Source organism: Mytilus californianus, unplaced genomic scaffold (genome assembly GCF_021869535.1).
Source record: "Mytilus californianus isolate M0D057914Y unplaced genomic scaffold, xbMytCali1.0.p SCAF_1, whole genome shotgun sequence".
In the NCBI taxonomy this organism is placed as follows: domain Eukaryota; kingdom Metazoa; phylum Mollusca; class Bivalvia; order Mytilida; family Mytilidae; genus Mytilus; species Mytilus californianus.
In genome coordinates this window covers 41,224,456-41,250,703 of record NW_026262581.1, presented here as the reverse complement: position 1 = coordinate 41,250,703, position 26,248 = coordinate 41,224,456, and the positions used below count along the sequence as shown (strand labels likewise).

The following is a 26,248-nucleotide window of genomic DNA, read 5'->3' as shown; positions in this document are numbered from 1 at the left end:
TACACACAATTCTTATTACCACAAAACTCAGATCAAGTTCAAATTTGGGTAGCGTCACTTTTACCGTTCTTCAGTTATGTCCCTTTATAACTATATGATATGCAAGCGGGGGCATCATCTGTGTCCACATGTGGACACTATCCACATTTATTGTTTCATATCATGACATTTGGTTACTGACTTATTAATAGATCCTGTTTTCAGAATATCACCAAATTAGGAAATCATGATATGACAATGGAATACATATTAATAGCTGTCACTTTTGTTGCTAATTTCTTTTATTGAAAAGGCTGTTTTGCAGTCTAACAGTTAAAAACTCAACAAAATCATTTTTAAATGGTGTTCATTCACCTCTTCTTGCTCTGGAGGCCGCTGTCCATCTCATGATGGAATTAATTGACATACAAAAACTTTTCTGATAAGTTATCTTTTTACATGAGAAAAGTATTTGAAGAAAATGTTAATGAACAGAGAAACAGAAGTTAAAGGTGATTGACATCATCACATCATGAAATCATGACTTGTTTTTATCATGTAGTGTTTTCTCTTTCGTATCTTGTGATCTTCCAAAAAATATATTGGATAATATTTTCAAAATTGATCGGACATTACATATGCTCAGTTGAATTATCAGGAAATTTTAAGTGATATTTCTTATCTGCCCTTTTGTCTGAATTCAAAAATATTTTATGCGTCCTTGGGCTAAGTGTTCCTGATGAAGGTAAATTACAGAAAAACACTTTGGTCAAACACAACCTTATGAAGTATTATTTTCAATTTTTGTTTGAATTTAGATTTAGCAGTCATTAAAATTGCAAATGAAGGGTTAGGTTAACAGCAAGGGCATAGGCACTGAAGTCGAAATGACATTCTCAATACTCATACTTTGTAATTAAAAATATAGAAAAGCAAATATTTAATTACATTGAACTGTTTCTAAGATTCAAAAACAGTGAAAAACTTTAATTACAGATACAATAAGTTGTGTGTGTCATAAAAACCTTTTAATGAAGAAATAATTTCTAAATTTCTCTGCAATATTATTACAAGATAAGGTTTGAAAAAATACAAAGGATCAATATTCTACACAGAATTATTTTTCTTGTATCATTAATTTTTCCTGTTTCTGTTAAATGAAAAGGAGAGTATACCAAAGTGGGATTCAGAAACTAGGTCTGATAGTGTAGCAGAACATAATGGCCAAAAGAAAAGAAAAAATGACAGTTACTGTACACACAAAAAAAACAAATGATGGAGCAACCAGAACACCACAAAAAACCTTGGGTTGCTGTCTCGTTGACATTCATCCCATATATCTTCATATTTAATGTCTAATGTGACTGTTATTCCCATGGTATAGAGAGAAAAAAAGAAATCAGATTATTTTTTTATCATGCTCTCTGTCAGTCTTGTTTTAAATGAATGCAAAAATAATTTGTAGAAATTTATCAAACAGGTGGATCCTGTCGCATTTAAATGAATGAAATTACATTATAAATCTTGATCAGAACTTAAAAAAATCTGTTAAACCACCCAAAACACTGATAAATTGAGCAAAAAATTACTGATATTAACAGCTGAAATTGAAATATTTGAAACGAAGATCATTCTCAGACATTGTAACGATCCTGTTTGACCTTTTGCTTTAAATTCACATTTAACTTCCATTTTTCAATGGACCTGTCATAGCTTGCTTCCATTTCCTTTTCATTTTTTTTTTAATTTACAGATCATTTTTCAACTTTTTTCAAGCAACCCCAAAGCTATACCCAGCTTATCTTTTTTAGGGGCCTCTGATAATGAATATTATCAGGTCATTATAAAAATGTGTTTTCTAATATCTCCACTGGATAAAATTGGAACTCCGCATGATTGATAAGTTATTTATTTACTTGTAAGCAGTAGTTAATTATCTCTTAATCAGATAATGACATGTACCTTTCACCCTGTGAAATAGATAAGGTCATTATGCTAATGTTTTATCCTCACTCTGGTCATCTCTCATGCTGACCACTTTCAAAGGATATTATCAGCTGACCTTATAAACAGCTGTTGACCATTGATATTTTTACCATCAGTAAACTAGCCACTGGTCAGTTGTAAACTGAGAGTGGAAGTGTGTATACTTACTAAGGGATGTTTCTCTACTATATAGATGTAAGTTTCATTTTTGCTTAAAATATAAAAATAAGTAAATGTGGTATGATTGCCAATGAGACAACTATCCACCAAAGTTCAAATGTTAGTGGATGTAAAAGTTCATTTGACTTTAAAACTGATATTCTATGTAAAAATCCAGCTTAACATGTAAAATGGCACCCTGATGACAGTTATTATTTGCTATGTGTACTGGGATCATGTAGTGTTACTGTGATTAACATGCTGAGTTTTATTTATTCTAATGACAAATATATAGCTTTATTATCACTCTCATCTGTCATATAATAGCTATACTCTTACATGTTATTACATGCTATTAATGAGACAAATGCTGTTCATGGTGCCACTCTAACACTTCAGCATCTGCAATTTTATAACTATTGCAAAAAAAAAAAGTAAAACCCTGACGGGTTAAAATGCAATCATAATAGACATGTACACAAGAAACATACACATTTTTGTTTAGGGGCAGCTGAAGCCCGCCCCTGGGTGGGGGATTCATTGATGTGTTGGTGGCCTTGGGCTGTTTTCTGCTCTTTGGTCGGGTTGTTGTCTCTTTGACACAAGGATGTTTCTCTACTATGTTTCTCTACTATACTTCTGTTTCCATTCTCAATTTTAATTCATGAAAACAGTTCTAAACAAACCAACATAGTTTTAAACTTCTTCCATTTGGTATGATCCACATCATATTGTACATTTCTAGACAGCAGATTCATTTGGCAAATAAACAATCACCAAAAAAAGATTAAAGTAATTTGTTATCCTACCTTCATGTTCCGATATTGTTTAGGTTAGTACCTTAACAGAACGAAGAGAATGAACAAGTCTTAGGAATAAATGTAAAAAGAGCAAGATAGAATATCCAAACTATTGAACAATAGACTCTTGAATACTATCACTGTTGCAAAACCTGTTTTTTAAATTTTTATACCTCAGCCCAAGTAGATTTTTTTCAGCGTAATGGAAACTGTTTTCCACATCAACCATTCTTCTGACTACATCTCTTAATTACTGTTATTTTCTTTGACAAATCCATAAGAAAGGTTTTATGCAGTTTTTGAACATAATTGGAAATAAGCTATAAAGATGTGAATTGTAAGATAAACAAAGTGATTAAGGGAAAAGATGAAAATTGTAAGATAAAGTGATAGAGGAAAAAAATGTTTGCTTGGTTTAAGGTAGCCCTCTCAACATCAAAGAAAAGAAAAAAAAGAAAGCATATCTTTTATTTGATTATCTTTAAGACAAAAGCCATTTTAATTCACTTGATAAACATATTCTTTGAAGATGAACTCTGCCAGCATATGATAAAAATCTCTACAGCATTATCATCCTCACGATTATTAAGTTTGGTTTTAAGATGAAAGTAAAAATAAAGATATAATGTTGATTATCTCCCCTTGTCTGTTGAACAATCGCCTGATCTTAAGCCATTGTCTTCCCTTGTTACAAGAGCACAATAATTCGTAATGCATTTTCCATAGGGTACCAGTAGTGTTCCATAATTTTTTTCTTGAAGAGTACACAAAATAGAAAAAAATGGGTAGCAGTTCCTGCTACTAGAAATGTCAGCATTGTATAACAGCCAAAAAAAATACACATGGTCATGTGGGGAAAATTGACTTAAAATGCAGTTGAAAAACAATGTCTATTTTTGCTTAATGGAAAAGGAAAATATTTTGTAAATATGAATTTTATTTTCATGATTTTTTAAACCTAAATGGATAAGCTTTCGATTTTTAAAGGTAAATCCAAACCTGTATCATCCAATCAGAAGCAGCACAAGATTCTATTCTGAGTATTATCTTGGCTTAAAAAATTGGCCAGTAAAATGTAAAAAAAAATAATTTTGCTCTTTGTAAAAAAATAATTTCACTCTTGTAACTGTTAAGTACAAGGAGTTAAAAAAAAAACAGATGAAGAAAACAAGAGATTTGTAAATTTTTTGAATTTACAGCAATATTATTAAATATAACAAGTTTAAGAACCGCCTTTTAGATCTTTCTTACTGACTATAGACTTCCTGATAAAAATTATAAATAACACTGTTATTTATCCTTGTCTTTTATTTTTTGGGAAGAACATCAATTTACCACTTTTTAGTTTAAAACAAGGCTAAAGTTTTTTCTTTTAACTTTTTTCTTCTTTGGAATTCTGTGCAAAAAACTATAGTTTAACCCTGCCACATGTTCATGTGCCTGCAATCCCAAACTTTGTCAATGATTGTTTCTCCTTAGATCTTAATGTTTTTTGTCATTCAAAGGATTGATAATGATAGCATTTATTTGAATTTATTCAAAACTTTTCTCTTCCTCTTCTTTACACATTGTATAGACTTAATAATGAGTGAGTTAATTGCCTATATGTTAACCTATAGATGTCATTTAGTTTTTAATGTCATTGGGCTGCTTATCATTGACATTTATATTATATATCTTTTAATTCTTATTTATCTTTTTTCTATTTACAGGTTGAGTCATGTAGTGTAGCTGCTCAAGATGGTAGAATTCGAGAAGGGGATCAAATTCTACAGGTACAGTTATCATATTGTCAAATCACTTTAATAAAATTCCTTAGTGCTCGTTTGGATATATTTTAGAGGTATATTTTAATCATACCTGTTGTTTCACCTCCAAACCTAGTGAACAGTATGTTATCTAATGTCATCCCTCATTTGAATCATTTATCCTGGAACTCCTTGCTAGACCTGTCAGTAGAAACCTACCAAACTTCTTCTACAGGAAGTGTGATTGTGCACCTCCTATCTTGTCTTATTTTTGTCTCATTTGTCACCAAAATAAGACATAGTGAACTTAATTTCTGTTGTCAATAATAGTTGTGTTACTCCTGTTATAAAAGTACATGTATACCAATATCAGTTCACACAGCACAAGTATTTAGAAGCACTAATACTGTTGATGAAAATCAAAAAGTTTAATGCATAAAAAGTTTGGTAACATTAAAACCAGGAAAGGTCTTAATGACAGTATAAAGTTTATTTTGATTTTGAAATCCTTGAAAAATTTTTCTTTTGATTTCTTTGCCAGTTTCAATCAGTTATATGTTGAAATTATTCAGCATCAATGTTGCTCAATGTTCAGATGAAGTATTGTGGAAATCTGCCAATAAATTGTTTGCTCTATGTTAAAGGTTTCAGTCAGTTTGAGATGAAGAACAGCAATAAACAGAACTGTTTCTTTGCTTGTGTATACAGGGATTTTTTATCATTAAATAATTCATCATACCCTTTCTTTTCCATTTTTGTGACAATGGATACCATTTTCTACTTTTATTTATTCAATGGTTTTAACAAAATTTGTATCTTGAATTTAATGTCGAAAGTTAACACTGGGAGAGATAAAAGCATTAAGATGCGTAATGACACGATTACACTGCATTCTATCAATAAAAGGTATGGATTGAAAGCTTTAGTGAATAACTGCAATTGTGTTAGTTCCTGATAATTGTTATACAAGTGCTGCTATTATCAATTAAATTGTCTGGTGTCTAGAAACCTGTTTGACAATCAGTTCTGGATTAATATTTAAAGTCCATTTATTGCTTGTTATTATTTCTAAAACAATGCACTTCCTGATATGATGGAAATCTGGTTATTACCATATTGACATATTAATGTTCTCAACATGTATTTATGCAAAAATAATGAAATCTGCTTGAAATTGGAGTAACTTGAAAAGAGAAGAGACATTAACAGAATATCTTGGTAACTGTTCATCTATCTTGATGGACTTCCTGTACAACATTGATGTTCGCTACTTTATTCAGTTTAACAAGTTCAATTACATAATCACATCAATGGCTTCATTTGTAAATTGAATTTAGCATTGATTCTTCAAATTTGTCTGCAGTTTCAAAAACAGCCGTTATAGCTTTTTCGTTTACTTCTAAAGATTTCACCTTTTTTTTTTTAAAGAGAATTATTTTTTATCAGCACTGCATTTTATGACCATTATATGCTTTTTAATAATCTGTTCATGTTTAATTTTAGCACTTATGCCTTTAATTGCAGATAAATGGCATTGATGTACACAGTCGGGACCAAGCTATTAAATTATTTTCTGAGAGAACATCAGACATCACACTATTGTTAGCCAGGCCTGCAGTGCAGGTAATTTTCTTGATATAAAAGATGTATGCATACAAGTACATTTGTACTGATAAGTTGTTTTCAAAGAATAGTGTTGTTTCAATTTACAGGGTTTTACTAGACTAGGTCTTTCCCTGCTGATTTCTTTAGGTAAAACTATGACTTTGCTATACACATCAACAATAGATTGACACATGTTTATCTCCCTTGCAAGGACCTAAGAAAGTTCAGAATAAGAAATTCTTTTCCTTAAACCAAGAATATATAAGTAGGAGTATACAGAAATAGCTTGAATTAATAATAATAATAATAAAAAAAGACCCAACCACACAGCGAATCAATTAAGAATGTAAGGCATTAACATGCAAGACAACCACTGAAAACTTATGATACATCAAGGTCTCTTTTCACAAAACATTTTACTGACTAAAATTATCGTAAATTATACTGAAATGATCATGAAATGAGTTGCCCAGTTGCTACATCTAGGATGTTTCAGAGACTTCCAGAAGATTTAACATATACCAAATTCAAAATGAAAGTTACTGCTTTTGCTGTATTTAAAGTTCTTTTTGAATTTACTGTTCTATACAATTTTGCTTAACAAAGCCAACAACTTATCATAAAAGAAAATAGGAGAGGGGCACTTATATAAAGATAATACTACATCAATGTACCCTTTTCCATGGGATGAGTTCTAGAATTTAAGCCAAAACAATGGCATGTCAATCAAAAGATAATCAGGATTCCCAAATTAATGGATGTAATTATCACAAAAGTATGGAATCAAAGGTGTATCTAATTGTTTACATTTCTCTACCAGTACCTAGTTAATTACTATTGTTTACTAACAGACTTACTGGACAGATCAACGTTATCATGTTTCACATTGTTTTTGTTGTCTGACAAGTTTTAGTTTCTGTTCAGTTGAAATGATGAATTGTTTATTTTGATCACAAAGATGAAAACACTTCAAAAGATGAAAGGAAAAAACCTCCTAGTCTAGTCGTTCAAGATGAGAGGAGAGTAAGCATTGATAGATGTTACAGAGGAAAACTTAGTCCACAGCCAAAAATCTTAGTTAAGACCTCATACTATCCATGAAATCATACCTTCTAATTGTTCTTTTCAACAAAGTTTTTGGCTTACTGACCAGGAAATCAGTTTTTATGATTTCTATATATCTATAAAGGCTTGTAATTTTTCTTATAAAAAACTTCTTACTGGCCCCACTACATTTTTACCAATAAGTCTTCATTTACCGTAATAGACCATTTTGGTGCGACTCTGTGGTCCAAACATCTTTTTCAGGTGTTTTAATGATGAAGGTTAACCCAGAAAAATGCTTCTTAACCTCTATAGTGTTATTTTCCTTATTAAGTCTGAGTGCTTTTTACAAAATCTGAGAATCAGTCTTTACAAGAAACCAATCAGGATTTGTTCTAGAATTTATAAAAAAAAATGTTTTTTTTATCAGGATGTTAAAAATTGTTTTGATGACTTAATCACAAACATCAAACAACTTTGAAAAAAGTCTGACCTAACTTATTATGTGAAGAGCACAAAGGGTAGGTTATCATCCATGTTGATAGAGTAATCAATTGGGATGATGTTGAAATTCAGACCACCATGAAAAGGTCAGCTTTCTTCAAAGAGAAAGTAATAGCCAATTAAACAACTGATATATAACTTTTGAAAAGTCTGAAGAGTGACAAGACATAGGATTTTTATGGCTGCATTTTTTTTAACTTAGCAACATGGAGAAAAGATTGAGTTTAATTTATCCACTCCTAATATGATTAACACTGATTACAACTTTTAGATCTGTAGCTATCTTCTGTTAGAAAATTTAGAAATGGAACTTGGCTTAAATTTTGTTAAAATACTGATAAAGATGTCATTTGAGCATACTTCATTACAAAAATAAATGGATAACCTAGCTGGTGGTTATTTGAATGAACTATTGTGATTCTTGAAAAAAAATGTTTCACTTGATAAAAAAAATTTGATACACAGTACGATTTCATGTATAACTTACTTGTTAAAGTCTTAGATATTGTAACTCTCATGTATGTTAGAGATGGAATTCAGGAAAACCATTGTTTTGATCTGCCAAAACAGACGAAATTTACATTTGAAATCAAAGGTTGAAAATTAAAGTCTCCACTGATTGATAAGAATTAGAGCCAACAAATGCAAATATTAGATAAATAAACCTAATTTATGCAAAGAAAAAGAAAAAGCAGAAATAAATTTTGCAGCATGCAAAACTTATTTCTGCTTTAACTAAATTTAAAAATTAACTATACATGAAAAATTTCAAAATATGCTTTTGTTTGAATTGTGTGTTTTGGTAATTTATCAATTATTTTGAAATAAAAATTTAAGATACTCAGAAAACTGGTCCAAGGGAAATAATCAGAATTATTTGACAGTAAGTATTAACTTGACCTATCCCACACCCTTCCCCTTCCCCAACAAAAAATAAGAAAAATTCATAAACAAACCTATCAAACCAATATCTAGTAAAGCAAAAATACAAAATTAGTTGATATTAGTACAGAACTTTGGGGAAATGATACAAGTGCATTTTTTTGAGAGTAATGGTTGATGATTGGCACTTCCACATTATTTCAAATAGTATTTCAAATAATTGGGATCATCAATCATGGCAGAACGTTTTTCAAAAAAAAATAATTTACCAAAAAATATCAATCAAATGGTTGTTCATATTTCATTATGGCCAAACTGCTACAAAACTTTCAGGTATGATAAAATTTATGATCCCTATTTGGAAATTGTGTGTGGTTAGGAGGGCCCAACCACCATCAATTTAATTATTTTCCCACTATTGCTGGGTCAAACTAAAGACTTTAAAATTACTGGTAGTATTTTAGTTTTTTTCACCAAACACACAGCATATATGAGTAAAAGGAATGACTAGTTTTCTAGGAGTCAATGTGTCTTGTTAGTGAGAAATATCTTCCTATGCACTGTTACTGTGAGCTAGTATATTAAAAATAGGCTTAATGTGTCAGTCTATAAAAAAAAGCAGGACAATTAAATATTTGTTGCTTGACATTAAGCATCAATCCATCAATAAGCTGGAAGACAGTGCTGAGATGAATTTTAAGAATTTGAAAGTCCTGTCTATCAAGTCATAGATCTTGATCAAGATTATGTAGTTTATTTTTTGAAGGAGATGATTTAAATTGTTAAACATCAAAAAGATTTGAAAAATGTATTTCTAAAAAAAAAAAAAACACTCCATAACTACCATGTCAAGTAATACAGTATAAATATTGTGATAGGGAAGAAGCTATTATGAAGATTCATCTTTCACGAAACAAGAATTTATTATACTCACTAATCTAATAGTCCTTTGTTCCTATAGTTTATAGTTAGTTTATGCAGCAACGATGCATTATTGTAAGTGCATTCAGAATCTGCAGAAATCAGATCATATCCTCGTAAAATTCCATAACATTGGCAGCCACTATTGTTATGATGTCTGCAACATGCAGGGGGAAAAGAAGTAAACAATGGTTTAAACAATGGTATTATAGAATACAGAAACATGTGTTCAACTGTTGTGTGCAGCAAAATTATATCATACATTTTTTGAAGAGATTACAGTTCTTTTTGCTGATTTTATTCCCTTGTTAATCCTTACCATCTAACATTGATTGAATTTAAGGGGAAGCAACTCTGCATACTGACTACTTTAATTAATGAAAGAATTTTCGGATGATTATTGATGTTAGAAATGAAGGGTAACAGACAGATACCTGTTTTGTTTGCCCTCTGAATAAACTTTTCTTCTAGATTCAATGTATTTCTTATCATACTGATCAATTCTAAAAACATTACTAGAATGAGGACTGGTACATGTTCTTAACAAAATTTATGATAAAGATGTCTGCTTGTAGATAAGTTGGTGCATCTTTATAGCATGAAAAATGTTAAAGAATGATTTCTTCTTTGAAGTTGTTTGAAGGCATTTTTAATTAAAGGTAAAAGAATTATTTGACATGCTGAGATGATAGAATTGCAGCTAATGGCCAGACATGTCTAGTTGCAGAATCAGTAAAGGCTATTATTGCAGGGTTATCATTAAGGATTTTTTGGACTACCAGGATTCTCCATTTTTTATCAAGGATTGTCTAAAGCTCTGTAGGAGCCTTAATTCTTTATTGAAGTCTTCTCATCAAAAACAAACTTTAGGTGATAAATAAAGAGATATACTTTTGATGAAAATGATGAGTCTAGTGAAAACCACGTCTTATTTTTAGTTAAATACATGCAAATGGCAGGGTTTTCTTTATCATAGTGAAGACATTTTTTTATGTGAACATTTATTTTTTTTAACTGTACACTCCATGTTTTTTCATCTGAATCTTTTTTTTGGTCTTCACTTTTATTTTGTTCATACATTATTTTATTCACACCAATATTCCTGGAGATTACCTCAAGTGTCAGATCTCATTAGTTGTTCATTGTCTGAAAATTCTTTAGAAAAACTTAAAAACAAAAAGTCTTTGAACTTTTACTTATTGTCATTTGAAGTGTTATATGAAAACATAAAAAAAAAAATTTTAAAGTTTGTGTGTTATTTTTTCATCAGACATGTACATTTGTACAACATTCAAATTAGCAGACCTGCATTATTGAGCAATGAAAAATTAATTTTTGCTGAATATGTTTTTTTCAAGTTTTTTTTCAAACACTTGGAACAACTGGTGGTTATTGCTATGAAGGGCCTAAAATCTCTAGGAGCATCAGTGTAAAAAAAAAAAAAAAGTGAATCATATTTGACAAGTTTTTTTTCTTCTCTCTCAGATGGACGATGGCTTTATAGAAGACCAGAATGTTTTAGAACAGTTGCGAATGGATTTTCTAGAAAAGCATCACCATGACAATATGCAAATCATGGCCTCAATGTTGGCCAGGGTATGTTTTTTGTTGTGTTTTAAATTGTACTGTTGTTTAATTTTATTTTTTGGATTTTTTATAAAACCAATACACCCCCTACATCAAACAAATGGAGGAAGTAAATGTTGAAATAAAAGTGTCCTAACTTTTCTTATTTTAAATTAAAAAAAAAATTATACTGAAGTTGTGAGTTTTAACCAAGCTACTGGCAGGCTCATTCAATTCCAATCTTAATTGAGGTGGATTACCAGCTTTCTCTCTGAAGGTCAGTGGTTCACTCCAGGCTCTTTGGCTTCCTCCACCAATAAAACCTGGCCGCCACGAAATAGCCAAAAGTGCTGAAAGTGTTTAATCACCAAATAATCAATGTTTTAAATAAGCTGTCAAAAATGGACTAAATTCAAAATTGCTAAAACATATGAGCAATGTATGTACTATGCTGGCCAGTTGATCATAGTATTTAAACGTTTCATAAATCACTGTTCAATGTTAAGGTACTGCTACTTTATCATGGAAGAACCCTTTTATGTTTGAGTGAAAAATTGCAAGTTCTGCTGAACCATTTCATGCAAAATAATGTAATTAAGTCTCAGCAAAGTCCTTGTTAAAAAATAGTTCTTAATTCCATTGGCAATGCAGTATGAACATACATGTGAAGCAGGATCTGCTTACCCTTCAGGAGCACCTGAGATCAACCCCAGTTTTTGGCGGGGTTTGTGTTGCTCAGTCTTTAGTTTTCTATGTTGTGTTTTGTATACTGTTGTTTGTCTTTTGAGCGTTTTTCGTTTTTTGCCTTAGCATTTTCAGTTTGTTTTTCGACTTATGAGTTTGAATATACCTTTTGTATCTTTCGCCTCTCTTTTACAGATAGACATAAGAGTTTTTTTCGTTTGACTCAAGGTTTCTGACCTGGAATATAAAAAACTCTTGAATATATGTGGTACTGTTGTAAGAAATTTGAAGTCTTGAAATATTAAAATAACTAGGTTTAATGTAAAATGCTACTTGACTTTGAACTTGCATTTTTTTTAGTGAAGTGTATTTTCTAAAACTTCATGATAATTTCTAAGTAAAAAGTTATTATGTCAAATTTTATTTACCAAGATAGTCCCTTTTCTTTGATCTTTTATCCATCTTACTACACACATGTGAAAACCAAATAAAACTACTGATTCTTTATCAGAAAATGTCATTCCTCCAGAAATACATAAAGCTTGATGGAAATGATTATTTAAATATAGTTTATTAGAGTTATTTTAAATTATTTGTTTGTACAAAAGAACCATTTATTGCTCAAAAGTGCATTTTTAGGTGTTAAAAATAAAAGGTGTAACTTTGCTTTTTTAGACTTTGACAATACCCTCTTTCATTGTTATTTGAAATGAGATTGGAAATGTAATGGTCATATGTTTTTAAAAAATTTTTTTGTATGTAATCAGAAGACCCATCCATTACAGTCTAGTTTTAGTTCAGAAAGAATCATTGAACGTTATTGGTGTAAGAAAATTTTTTAGATTTTAACAAGCATAATCCTTTGGAAATTTTAAACACCTGATTCAAGTCTAACCCGTGACTTGGCCCGTAACCAAAATGAACCATAGGTTGACCAAGATTCATGGCTACTTTTAAGGATACCCTAAGTTAGTAATAGATACATTTTGGCTGTGTTATCAGCTTTCAGTTTTTTTTTCTGAATAATCTGTGCACTAGCTAGGAGAACTTGAAAAAAAATCATCTTTAGATTTAAAACATAGTAATAACTAATTTAATTTTTATTTTCTGCCAAAAAGTCACCCAGTGGTTTCCCTTATTTATATTGGGATAAAAAATGTATTTTAGAATTTTAAAACTACTCAATTGCAGGTTATGGAAACAAAGAAATGACTATTATATCAGCTGATATTTAAGTAGATACGATTATATTTACATTTATCATATATCAGTTATTTGCTTAATTTCATGTTAATAAATGCAGATTGTGAAAAAAATGAAAATGAAAGTGAAAGGGAACTGTGTTGAACATGTTGTGCACTAATTGGATTGCCATAAACACCACCTATAACCTCATATATGTGGTAATATTATAATGTAGGTGGTCTTCATTTCAACAGCTATTCACTTTTTGTTCATAATATTCTTTGATAAAAGAGAACTTTTTCCATACCCTCCCTTCATTCTCTCAAAGGGGCATTTAAGCATAAAAAACAAGCAATAAATTAATCTAAGAATCAGACATCTATTATTAGGACAAATCCCTAGGTAGATATTAAAGTGAAAACGGGACATTTTGCCAAATGTTAGGTTTTTTTCTCTCTTTTGTAAAATCAATGAAAAAATTATGTGTAACAGCCTTTCACATTCAAGTTTGGAAAAAAAAAACGATATAATAAAAAACCACCCTTTATTTCCTTTTATAGAATTATGATATGGCTGCTGTAAATATGCACCTAACTGACAAAGACTACCCATCAGTACAGCAATCTTTTGTGTTTGGCCTTTGATACAATGTATTTTATAGTTGTGTTTGATGTATATTGATTTAGATCTGATTGCAAATTCATACAAACAGATTTTTTTCATCTTGCAGGCATTTGAAAATAGTTAATTAATAAGGTTAACCTTGCATGTTTCAAACACCTCCCAGTCAAGACCTTTACATTTGAAAATTACAAAGTATATTGTCACCTTTGGAGTCCTGGAGGCGAATTGTTGATGGAAAATGATTAAGTCCTTTTAGAAAATGATCATTTGATTGTGGACTGGCCTTTGATACAGAATGATGTGATTGTTGAGTTATTAAATAGGATTTAAATCTTTTAATCCCAGGATTTTATTTCTTGGCATAGATGAGAGGAAATGCTATTTTATTCAAGCTTTTCAAAATATCTAATTACTCAGGTAATTGCATGGCTTTGATTACCTTTTGCTCTCTGATAACTTCAAAGACAAATAGATTTTTCATATGATTTTATCTGCGATTTTTCAATATTTATATATGTATATATATTTTGTAAAATTATATGTATTCTTATTTGGAATTCAAGTGAAATGAATTAAACATTTATTTACATCAAATGTTTATAGTAAAACATGTATTTAGAATATATTGGAAACTGGTGGGATAATTTTCCCAACTTTATTTTTTATATAAAGGTACATTACTGCAAAGATTTTAAACAGTACTTTGCATGCAAGATGTAATTTGAATTAAGATAAAAATAATTTACACTATGCAGAGAAATTATAATTCAGTAGGTTCCTTGTAAAACCACATCTGAAGCATCCTATGGATTTTGATCTTAGATTTGCACTATATTATTTAAACACCCACTTTTAATACAGTGTCAGTAAAGGTTATTTAGTACTTTTAACTATTTTAGCAGAACTGAAATGGAAAAGCAAGGATATGTAATGTAATGAAAATAATATAACTCAATACTTTGGCTAAACATTTTTGGGAGATCTATATTGTTTTTTGTATATTCCAGGGACATTTACTTGATGAAGAAGGTGGAACTACAGACACAGCCACAACAGAAAATTCCCTACATAAACATGAAAAAGACAGTGGAGTTGGACGCACAGATGAAAGTACCAAAAATGATGAAAGCTCTGAATTGGTAATACATATTAAAAATTTAAGTCTTTAAAAGAAAATTGGACAATGTGAAAGTGCATTTGCAAGTGAATCTTCCATAAAAAAAAAATCACAACAGCATTAAAAAAAAACACAGCAGCATTACAAAAAAACCACAACACCATTACAAAAAAAAAAACACAACAGCATTACAATAAAAACAACAACAGCACAAAATGACTATACTTCATGTAAGTTTCATAAGTGATATTTTTCACTGTTTATATTTTAGCTTGTATTTTTGCTTAGTTTTACAGTTCAACATGTAAAGTAAAAAAAAAAGAGGGTTTAATATTTATTACCAAGAAAGAGAGGTAAACAATATACTATCAAGTAAATAATGGTAAATAAAACTTATCATACTGTATAAGCTAATGATCTAACACATTCACAACCTAGGACATTTTCTTTTATCTGTTGCCATTACTTACTTACACATTACAAAAATGGCTAAAGAAAAGAAATTAAGGATATGTTTCTAGTTTGAAAAAAAGAAAAAAAAAAACAAAAAAAAAAAACAGTAACATTTTATTTTCTAACTTGAATGTCTAGTGACAAGAAATTTTAAGGGTCAAGAGATTTTTCAAATCATCAAAAGAGAGAAGAGGAATTTCTTCAACAAAAACTAAAAAAGAAATAAAAAAGACAAAAGAAATTATGGTCAGGATATTTAATGTAAAATGTGTTTTTAATCCTCATGACAAAAACATTTGTAACAATTACAAAAAAATAAATTGCTAGGGACTACTTTGTTGTGGTGTGTATAGCTTAATTATAAGATGTTGACAGGATCATTTATTTTACATCACCCAGTAATGTCATAGTTACACTTTCCCCATTGTTATTATGAGGACCTTAGTTTCAGGCCATCTGTTAGTGTTAGAGAAATGGCACGATTATGGATAATTATGTAAATCTATATGCTTACAAGGCGAAATATGAATGAATGCATAAGCAGACCAAAGTAATTAATATTAATTTCTTTTAAATTATTATTTTGTTTAAACACTGGGTAATTGAGAACTTTTGCACTTCGGCCTGGTAAAATAAATTCTGATGATGAGTTTTGGTTTTGTAAAAATAGAAAAAGTGCCCTATAGTAATGCCAAATGGAATTTTAATTCTCGTCAATCAGCATAATTGTTTTATAAGTACTCAATGTCTGTATAAGAGGTGCAGAATGGTTTTTAATTGATAACCTGTGCAGTTTGGATGCTTGATTAGTGTCTTTTTGACAAATAATAGCCTTTAACTAAACAAACATTTTCATTAAGCCAACTCCTAGTGGAAAATCATTGTAATGAACTGTAAAACCAATATTATGTTTTAGTGCAAAAACCATCCAAGACGACTCCAGACAGCATCCATCACTTAGCGGTTATAATGGATCATTGACAAATATAAAGGGTTAAATAAATAGGGAAACCTTTGTAATTTTGAAAAAATGCATCTTTTTGTTAGAGAAAAAGTAATTGGGCATTATATCACATCACATCACCCAACACATTTGGATTATTACAAAAACAGTATCAGTTTCCAACAGAATTAATAGAAACTCTTTTATCAAAGGAGGCAGGAAAGGTCTAACATTTCACTGAATTCATTTTTCATTTCTAGACAGTTGAAAAGGGCTTAGGTGAAAATTGATAAATAGTTATCACTTTTTCTGATCTTGGTTTGATTTTTTCTCTGTATGGCTGTCAGTTTCTTCAATCAAAGGAATGCAAAACATGTCCCACATCAAAGGTATTGTTTGATATTTTATAAGTATTAAATGGACACCTTTCATGACAAAAATAATTGTAATACAGGCTGAATCGTATTTTTGCTTTGATTTTATTTTTCCAATTATGGTTCTGTAATTACGACCAATTCAATGATTACAAACATATAGCTGATAGTTTTCAGTATATAGAATTTAGAATTTATGTTGCAGTCAACAGAAATGGTTTTAATCTGACACTAAACTAGACATGTGATGATATCCTCATCTGAGATCTTTTGGCATCTTAGGTTAACGGGGAGACATTAGTGATATATTAGTATTGTATAAGAGAATATCCACCTGAAAACAGCCTGCTTGATCTGTTACAATAAAGATAATTAAAAATGTTTCAATTGAAACTTGTAGAAAACAGTTTATTAACAAAATTTCTGATCATAAACTTTCATACTGATTCACTTACAAGCAATGTAACAGGAGTATGATTTCTATTTTTGGCATTTTTTTATCATTTGACTTTAGACACAAATGAAACGAGCATTCAGAAAAATAAAAAAAAAAATCTTACTAATATCATTTACAATTTGCTGCTACTTGTATTTGAGCATTACACTATAGAATTTGGTAGGGATACCTACATTGTAAGGTTATATGTTGAAGGTCAATATCACAGCTCAAAAAGTCCTTAAAAGGTGTACACTATGTACTTTGTATTGCACTTTGATTTCAAATTGGTGCCTTTGACATTCCTCAAGCTTCTCTAGATTTAATTGGAATATCAAAATTACGTAAGGTATTATGTTGAGGGTACACACCAAATATAATGCCATGTGTCATGACCTTGACAAACAGCTGTATGATGGAAGGCTAAGGTCACACCAAGATAATACACTGAAATCAGGGATTTGTCATATCTATGTACTGTCTTCTTAAAATTTAAGGAAATTTCAGTCAGTTAACTATAAACTATTACCTAAAATGTATTATGATTTTAAATCAAGGTCATATTGGTAGGTCAAATTCAGTATATTATGCTTTTGATAATGCTAGTAACAAGAATATCAATTTTTGTTTTGTTTACAAAGGGCATTCTCCCTGTATATAAGTTTCAAAAAAACAACCATTGAGGATAGAACTTCATAAGTTCAATGACTTTTTTTCATAAAGAAAAGTATGTATCTTGATAAGAAAAAAGTATATTACTTGTTTATTTAAGACATTAATCATTTTGAGCTAAAATATGATAGTTTCTGTTAAATTATTGATATCAAGATTAAAAATCATTCTTCATTGACAAATTTAATAAGATATCGTTATAACAGTTTATGAATGGTAGATTTGATTTCATTAGAAATTTGAATCTGGGTAGGGCACAGATATAGAATATCCAAAAGAGAATGTGAACCTCTAATCTGATGTTCATTCATCAAAATAAACAAAACATCTTCTTGTGCAAAGCTTAACCCATTGAATTGTTAAAAACATACCCAAGTATTAAAAAGTGAAATGAGTATGACCACTGTTATCAACATTAAGAGTTAAGTTACTTTTAAGTTTCATCTATACTGCTTGGATCATTTTTAGTTGTTTTATTTTGGGTCTTTGGGATAAGAACCTTATGAATTGTTAACTTCTAGGGTTAAATAACAAGACAAGACTAGATTCCTGCTATGAGAACATGTAATTGGTCCATCTTTAGGCTTTTGACAGCAATATCTGGTATTATGGTGATAAATACTATGGTTGCAGTGTTTCTTTTGCATGTATAATTTGTGTACACATTTGTATTTATATTTAATTTTCATATAAGTATTATTGTATATTATTCAGGATGCCTTTGACACAGAATGTACCAATTCACCAGCTGCGACCTCCAAGTTTCGTCAAGGCAGAGGAGAATATCATCGTAGTGATGAAAGTTTTTTGTCACATGACATAACAGATCAAGAGATTAATGTTAATGACATTTCTAAAGATGAATGTGATAAATTTCGGGAGGTACTTGTTCAAAGATGTGATAGTAAAAGTGCCAACAATTCTCCAAAAAAGGGTTCATCTCGAAAGAACTCTGTGAGCAGTCTTGAACGAGAAATTGAGTATGTAAATCGTGAAATGGAAAATATTCAGATTGAATGTCAAGATATGTATGACAATCATATAGGAGAGGATTCGAATATAAATCATATATATGAAACATTACCTTCTAGAAGTCCACGGGTTGTCCCTCGTATGGGAACACGACTTGAATATGTCAAAAATGTGCAATTAAACAATTCTGGTGATTCTTGGAATCAGAGTCCTGTTAAAAAACAACAAAAGGCTTTCTCGGAAGCTTCGACAACAAGTGCTTATAATACTGGAGAAAGTTGTCGCAGCACACCTCTGACTTTAGAACTGAATCAAGTTTCAGATGACAGTGAGAAAGGATTTAAAAACTCTATGCTATGTTTAGCTTCTACAACTACTACAACACCTATAGCATCCACTAGTGACACAGAGAAACAAACACAAACTCCATGTCAGACCAAAGAAAATTCTAGTGAAGAATTAAATGCTTTATCAGCCAAAAATAACAATGAAAATAAAAACTTGTCAAAGGATCAAAAACCAATGGGTGAATCTCTTCAGGATTTGTATATGTCATACGCAGATGTCATGTATACAAATGAAGCTAACTTACAGCATACTATTGCAATTCAACAAAAGCTCTTTCAACAACAAATGGAGCAGAAGTGTCGTAGAAAAAACTCTTCTCGTCCATCCTCTCACAGTAGTGTGGTATCTCTTCAGCAAAATAAGAATGAAAATGTTCAACTAAAAACAGATAATCTGCAACAACAAAGTCCTAACTGCACACCTCCAGATAGTGGACAAATGGAATGGGTTGTGAAAAGACGTCCAGATGGTTCTCGCTATATTACTAGAAGACCTGTCAGAAATAAAATGTTGAAAGAAAGAGCTAAAAAGATATCTGAAGAGCGTTGTGGAATGACAACAGATGATGATGCAATGAGTGAAATGAAACATGGACGATATTGGTCGAAAGAAGACCGAAAACGTCATTTTGAAAAAGCAAAGGATCATAAAAAGAAGCGAGAAATGATGATGAAAGCCAAAATGGAGACTTTAAAAGAACATGATGAAAAGAAAGAAGTTAACATTTTGGAACTAAGTCATAGAAAAATGATGAAGAATAAAGGTAGAAAAGTATTTGATGATTTTATGACAATTCAAGAAATGCTTGCACATGGAAGTCGGCATACTGAAGGAAAAACCTACAATCCTTTGTTGTCAGTGACAACCGTCTGACTTGAGAACAGTCATGTTGAGAACTTTTCTGTATGAATTGGTGTTGTGATTTTGCATCAAGTAATGTTGCCTGTTCAGATTTAAAAAAAAACAATCATAAAAGTGAAGGTATTAATTGTTCACATCATATTGACAAAAATTAATGTATGAATATAACATTGTAATACCTCTTTTAAGTATTGAGTGTTCAGTCATAATGTGCTCCTTAGATTTTGGAGGGTAAAGCTGGTGAAGATATTTATATAATTGGTCAGCTAGATGTTAGTGTAATTTTACTAGCCATCTTGTTAGACAGAAGTCCATATTTTGCATTTAATTGTAAAATCAGTGCTAATCCATTGTGATATTGAATGCCTTATTTTATATTGTGTATTTTATCAAATAACGAGTTTGTTTTGTAAATTTTGAAATTGTAATATACCAGTGAATTAGTATGGACATATATAAATGAAAAAGTTTTTTGGGGGAACTCAGAGAATATGATGTCCTTACTGTTCACATGTTTACATATTGTGGGAAATAGTATTAAATTTAATAATTTATTTCCTCTGATAGTCATTTTGATTTGACTTTTATTTCATGACTCAAAAAGATTATTCTAGTCATTCAAGCAGTAATAGATAAATTATTTGCATTGTGCATTTTTTCTTTTCAACTTTCATCACATATCATGGTGCTGCAGTATTTTGGTCACATGATTTATAAAGGGAGGAATTTTTAATTAAAAATAAAATAAGGGTCTGTATTTTTGGATGTGAAGTGAAATAGAATAAAAGTTAAAAAAAAGTTTTATACAAAATATAATGATAACACATTACAATGTAAACACATCTTCTCAGAGTTTTATATCTTGTGTCTCTTTATCCATTTTAGTGACAACCTTTTTTGACAAAGGTTATGTCCCTTTAAACATCATCATATCACTAGGTACATATTTAATATCTTGTGAACACCAAATTTTTGTAAAGTCTTTTGACAGTTTATCTTATACCATATTTGTTCAAGACTTTTAGATGTACTATGTACTGCACTTCTTTTTTTGGCCAGAAATTATGTCCCTGTAACTCTTTTGTTTATGACTTGTTTTGGAAAATAACAATATATCATAGATCTATGTCTTTCAGAAATCATGTCCTTTTAAAACTCTTCATGATAGTGGCCATGGTAGTCTGGGGAAAAGGGAAGGTGGCTACAAAATTTGAATTGTGCTTTAAATAATTTTGCAAATACTGATATGTATACTGATGTATAAAATGAATAATTTATAGAAAGTTTGCAATATTGTGGCCTTGTACAGTGCAGTGACCATTATTTATATATATGTTTGAGTGTAAAGAAGAGGTTATTGTAAGAGTCAGCTTGCAACACTTTTTTGTGATTATGAGAGATCACATGGAAAGAAAAGAAATTTGGAGGTATTGTACAGATCAAATCTTCTTTTTGTACAAATCTAGAGTTGATTACCTACTAATACAACCTTAAAACTTCTTACCCAACTTGTTTCTATGTTTCAACTAATAGAATATCATTGTTTCACGATTTTGACTTGAATTGGTGTGATCTGTTGTCATCACTTAGATGTCCATCACATAATATTAGACAATTTTCACATGTTTATTCTTTCTCTCCTGCAACTGTTCAATATATAATATGGACAATGGGAGATAACTCTATAATTTTATGACAAAGATTTGAAATAAAAGAAGGCAAATTACCCAATATGGAATAAATGACCTTTAATGTTTGTTAAAAATTCATCCTACTTACACAGATCAGTGCTTATATAATAAAAAACAAATCATTTAAATTATTCATCATTCATGTTGATAGTTTTTTATGCAGTACATGAGAAACACCCTTGAAATCCAAAAATTGAAACATTTTTTTTTACAATAAATAGAGGATTTATTGAGATCCTTCATACCCGTTATTTGTGACTGTTTTTGTTACAATCTATAGATGTCTACTTTCGCTTTTATGAGGTTGTGTCCCTAAACAAATTACAAAAAATAAAATATATTCTCATATGAAACTGAGAGCATCTGTTGTCTTGTAAATTTCCACTTCTTGTTCCTGTTTTTAAGCCAAGTTTAACATTATGTTGTACTGTGTGAATTTCATATTGAATTTTAGTAAAAAAGTATTCCTGATTGAAGATGTATTGCTACAGAACTGTACCATGCTTCAAACAACTCATAACAATACAGAATTATACCATGCTTCAAACAACTCATAACTCATAACAAATTTGAAAAGACATGTAGTTAAAATTTCACTTTAGCACAAATGTTAAAATTGTGAAAAGAAAGGTTGTATTAGAGAGGTTGGTAAATAGCATTTCATTGTATAAAATATGTCAGCTAAAATTGTTGCATTGGCACCCTAAAAAGTGATATTGAATAAATAATTTATACTGGTTTTAATTCTCATTCTTTTTAAGTCCATTACAGATGATATTATATACATTATATCTTTGAGCAGATGCAAACAGGTATTGTGAAAATGATTAGGCAGAAATAATTCAATATTGGCCAAACTAACCCCCTGTACTGGCTTATTTTTATACGCCCGTTTACGGGACGTATTATGGTATACCGTTGTCCATCTGTCCGTCCTTCGTCGTCACCATGTCGGACAATAACTCAAAAACACTTTAACCAATTTGCATGAAACTTTGGTGAATTGTTTATATCTATTGATGTGAGCTCCCTTTCGATTTTCATAAATTTTATTTACGTTTCCGAGTTATGGGGTTTTATTCATTAAAAAAGGGAGATTTTCCAGTTTTCGGACAATTGCTCAAAAATGCCTTGAGCAGTTTTCATGAAACTTTGGTGAATTGTTTATGTCTATTGATGTGAGCTCCCTTTGGAATTCAATAAATTTTAGATTTTACGTTTCCGAGTTATGGGGTTTTATTCATTAAAAATGGGTGATTTTCCAGTTTTCGGACAATTACTCAAAAATGCCTTGAGCAGTTTCATGAAACTTTGGTGACTGGTTTATATCTATTGAAAAAGCGACAGGCGTATCATGCGCTTATGGCGCAGCTGTTTATTACACATGCAGTGAAATTATGGTAGAGATCATCAAAAACTACCAATGGAGAGGTTAAACCCCATTTGATTTCAAGGTTACAGGTGGTCATAAAATAAAGTAGGAGACATTGCTCACAAAAACTTTTTTATGCAGTTTATAAAAAATGGTAAGCAGATTGTCTAAATTCATGTACTGGTAAATCAACCGAATCTATATTAGACAAAACAGATGGACTAACCTCATGACTGTATTTCTTCTCAATTTATAAAAAGGCCTCTAAATCTTTTTCCTATCGAAGGTTGGTGGTTTTCTCCGGGCACTCTGGCTTCCTCCACCAATAAAAATTGGCCACCACGAAATAGCCCAAAAGTGGTGCTTAAAAGTGGCGTTAAAACACCAAAAATCAAAAATCAAATCAAGGCCCCTAAATCACAAATGTAAAGCAAATCAATGAGAAAACTGACAACCTGAATTATGTTCTAGACAATAAAAGAAAAACAAATATGATATACAGCAACAAAAACAACCACTGAATTACAGGCTCCTGACTTGGGACAGACACATACAGAATGTGGCAGGGTTAAACATGTTTGCAGGCGTGCCAACCCTCCCTTATATGGAACAGTGGTGTAACAGCACAACATAAGAACAAACTAAAAAAAAAATAAGTTGAAAAGGCCTTTATGCATCAGATCGATACGAAGCACAAAAACAACTAACAAAAACACAAAAGGCATGTTAATGTATAGTACTCTCACTAACAACAACAACAACAATACTTTATTTTAAGAGGGTTACACAGTTAGCAATATAACTCATCTTCCCTGAAGCCCTCATATAGAAAAAGCATAAACAAAAATGCAAACATATAGATGGCATACAGTAGGTTAGGGAAGGCTAGTTCAACTAATCAAAAAAACAACATGTATCTAGCACTAAAATATCAATCAGTACACATCTAATTTTCAATTGATTTAGTGAAAGAATTCATATACAGTTAAATCAACAGACTCTATATTGAGGCAAAACAAGCATTTCAAGCTCATGACTGCAATTTTCTAAATAAACTTTGGACTTTGAATTGGTTGGAATTGTTCAAAGCATGTTAATGCTATTCTCATCATATATGTATAAGTGGGTAGGTATGGAGCTTTAACTTTCAGTATGGTTTCTAGTAAGATAAGTTTGCTTGTCCTAATATGCCTTTTGATAAGCTGGTGCTGTCAAGTGGGATCTCTTTCAACAATTTACAACTTTCCAAAAATCTTCTCAGGTTAGTAATTGCCAATGAGAAATTCCTCGTTAAATGTTACAATCTTCAATAATTGATATTGTCTCAAACCATATAGTAACTTAAGCTCTAAATAAGTAAATAAATACGATTTTTTTTACTAAGGTTTGGAAAACATATATGAAATAAACTGTTATCTGATGAAAATATAACTTACAAAAAATTATGGGATACTACTGCAATTTACCCTCAATTAATTTTTAGTCCTGAAATAGTCAAATCCATGGTTTGATATTTATCTTATTATAGATGAGATTTTTTAATGTCTCTGGTAAATATATGTCAATGAAAGATGAATTTTAGAGACAAAGCTTATGTCAGTGACATGCATTTTCATTGACTTTTAACAGTACTTTCTCTATTTTATAATTAGTCCTTGTCACAACTGTATGTCTGTATTAGCAGATATTGATAAACCAACTAGTGCTGAAAAAGAATGATAATCCTGAATTTGGCTGTCACTGGTAACAAAAAATTCTAAAATATAATTATTTGTCTTCAGCACCAAGCGATAACTGTAAAGACTAAATAAAGGGGAACTGAATAAGAAGATAAATACAACCACTTGACTAGTTTCTTGCTTTAGAAAGGAATGAAATCACATGATTATAAAGATTTTCTGGTGGGTGGAACCCACCAAAGCTGAAAATGGTCATTTTCAGTCTATTTTTACGACCTTGAAAGATGAACATTGACCAAAATGTGTTTCTTTGTCATTCAATTATCACCTTGTAGTTACAGGAGTCCATCTTTACTGACCGGAAGTAAATGTGACTTGATGTCTTGCTGGGGAATTATTATTGGCAAGCCATATCTGCCTATAATGGCTGTTTTAACAGATTTCTGACAAATCAGTAACCTATTTTTTACAGACCAGAATTATATTCAAAGATCTAATTACAACATTGGTAAGATAACCTTTACTAATAAGTTTGTTTAAAAGTTCGATGAGTTTACAAGGATCACATAGTAATTTCTGCACTTTTAGTAAAGACAAATACTTAATGTTAATTTGGAAGGTATTGAAATAGAATGCGAAAATGAGGTTAAACTTTTAGAGGGTTTCTTATTGTCGAGTTGAAAAGGCCGAGTTGCGAGTTACAAAAGCCGAGTTGCGAGTTACGAAAGTCCAGTTGCGAGTTACAAAGGTCGAGTGGCGAGTTACGAAGGTTGAGTTGAGAGTTACGAAGGTCGAGTTGCAAGTTACAAAAATATTATGTTTCTCTAATTTCTTAAGAATTATATATATATAAACAGTCGTATATATAAACGGTGGTGTCGTCTGATTTTTGAAACAGAATTTTCAGGTTTACTTCCAATTTAATAAACAAAGCATACATGTACCCGAACTTAGTTATACACTGCATGAGGAAGGGTCCTGGTATTTTGATTGCAGGATTTGAAAGAGTTATGAGATACTTATTTATAAGAGTCTATACGTTGCAAAGTCACGCACACTTAATTTTCTTTCATGAGAGCGACATTGTTCATTTTCTAAAATAAAACAGGATATATGGTAGATATAAGACAAAATGTATACCGTACTGAACAAATCAAGCATAAGAAAATAAATCATATAGACAAATGAAATATACTTGCAAACTATCGACATCTCACAGAATATGGCACTGTGTTAGGCCTAAAGTAAATACTTATCAAAGGTACCAGGCTTATAATATTTTCTACGCCAGACGCGCGTTTCGTCTATACAAGACTCATCAGTGACGCTTGAATAAAGGACATTCATTAGCATACCAAGTGCTAACTCTTCGTCTTTCACAAAGGTTTAGGGTTATTATTATAGGCACAATTGCACATTTAACTTAAGAAAATATCTCATGTGATAAATTAAATAATTTTGAACTTTGTTAACTTTGTGATTCAACCCCAAGTGGAGAGTGCATATATATACCAAATAGTTAATAACCAAGTTGTTCAATGTATGTATATCTGAATACTACAATGCAAAAATAAGCATGCTATAGATGTCTTTCTATGGCATTATGTTAACTTCCTGGCATAGATCATAATATGGATTTTGTT

At 30.6% G+C, this 26,248-nt stretch overlaps 1 protein-coding gene across 4 annotated transcripts in view; it reads left to right on the top strand.

Annotated features, from left to right (window-relative positions):
- The window catches only part of LOC127701720 (E3 ubiquitin-protein ligase PDZRN3-B-like), a 173,697-nt gene extending 151,404 nt beyond the window's left edge, over positions 1-22,293 (top strand). For 3 of the 4 annotated variants that reach the window (XM_052205715.1, XM_052205718.1, XM_052205717.1), the window contains 5 exons: positions 4,637-4,699; positions 6,197-6,295; positions 11,114-11,224; positions 14,695-14,826; positions 18,397-22,293. In XM_052205715.1, the coding sequence (XP_052061675.1) occupies positions 4,637-4,699; positions 6,197-6,295; positions 11,114-11,224; positions 14,695-14,826; positions 18,397-19,875 (1,884 nt within the window). In that variant the 3' untranslated portion in view covers positions 19,876-22,293. The remainder of the gene's footprint in view (positions 1-4,636; positions 4,700-6,196; positions 6,296-11,113; positions 11,225-14,694; positions 14,827-18,396) is intronic. The other variant, XM_052205716.1, reaches the window with a different exon arrangement.
- The last annotated feature ends 3,955 nt before the right edge of the window (positions 22,294-26,248 follow it).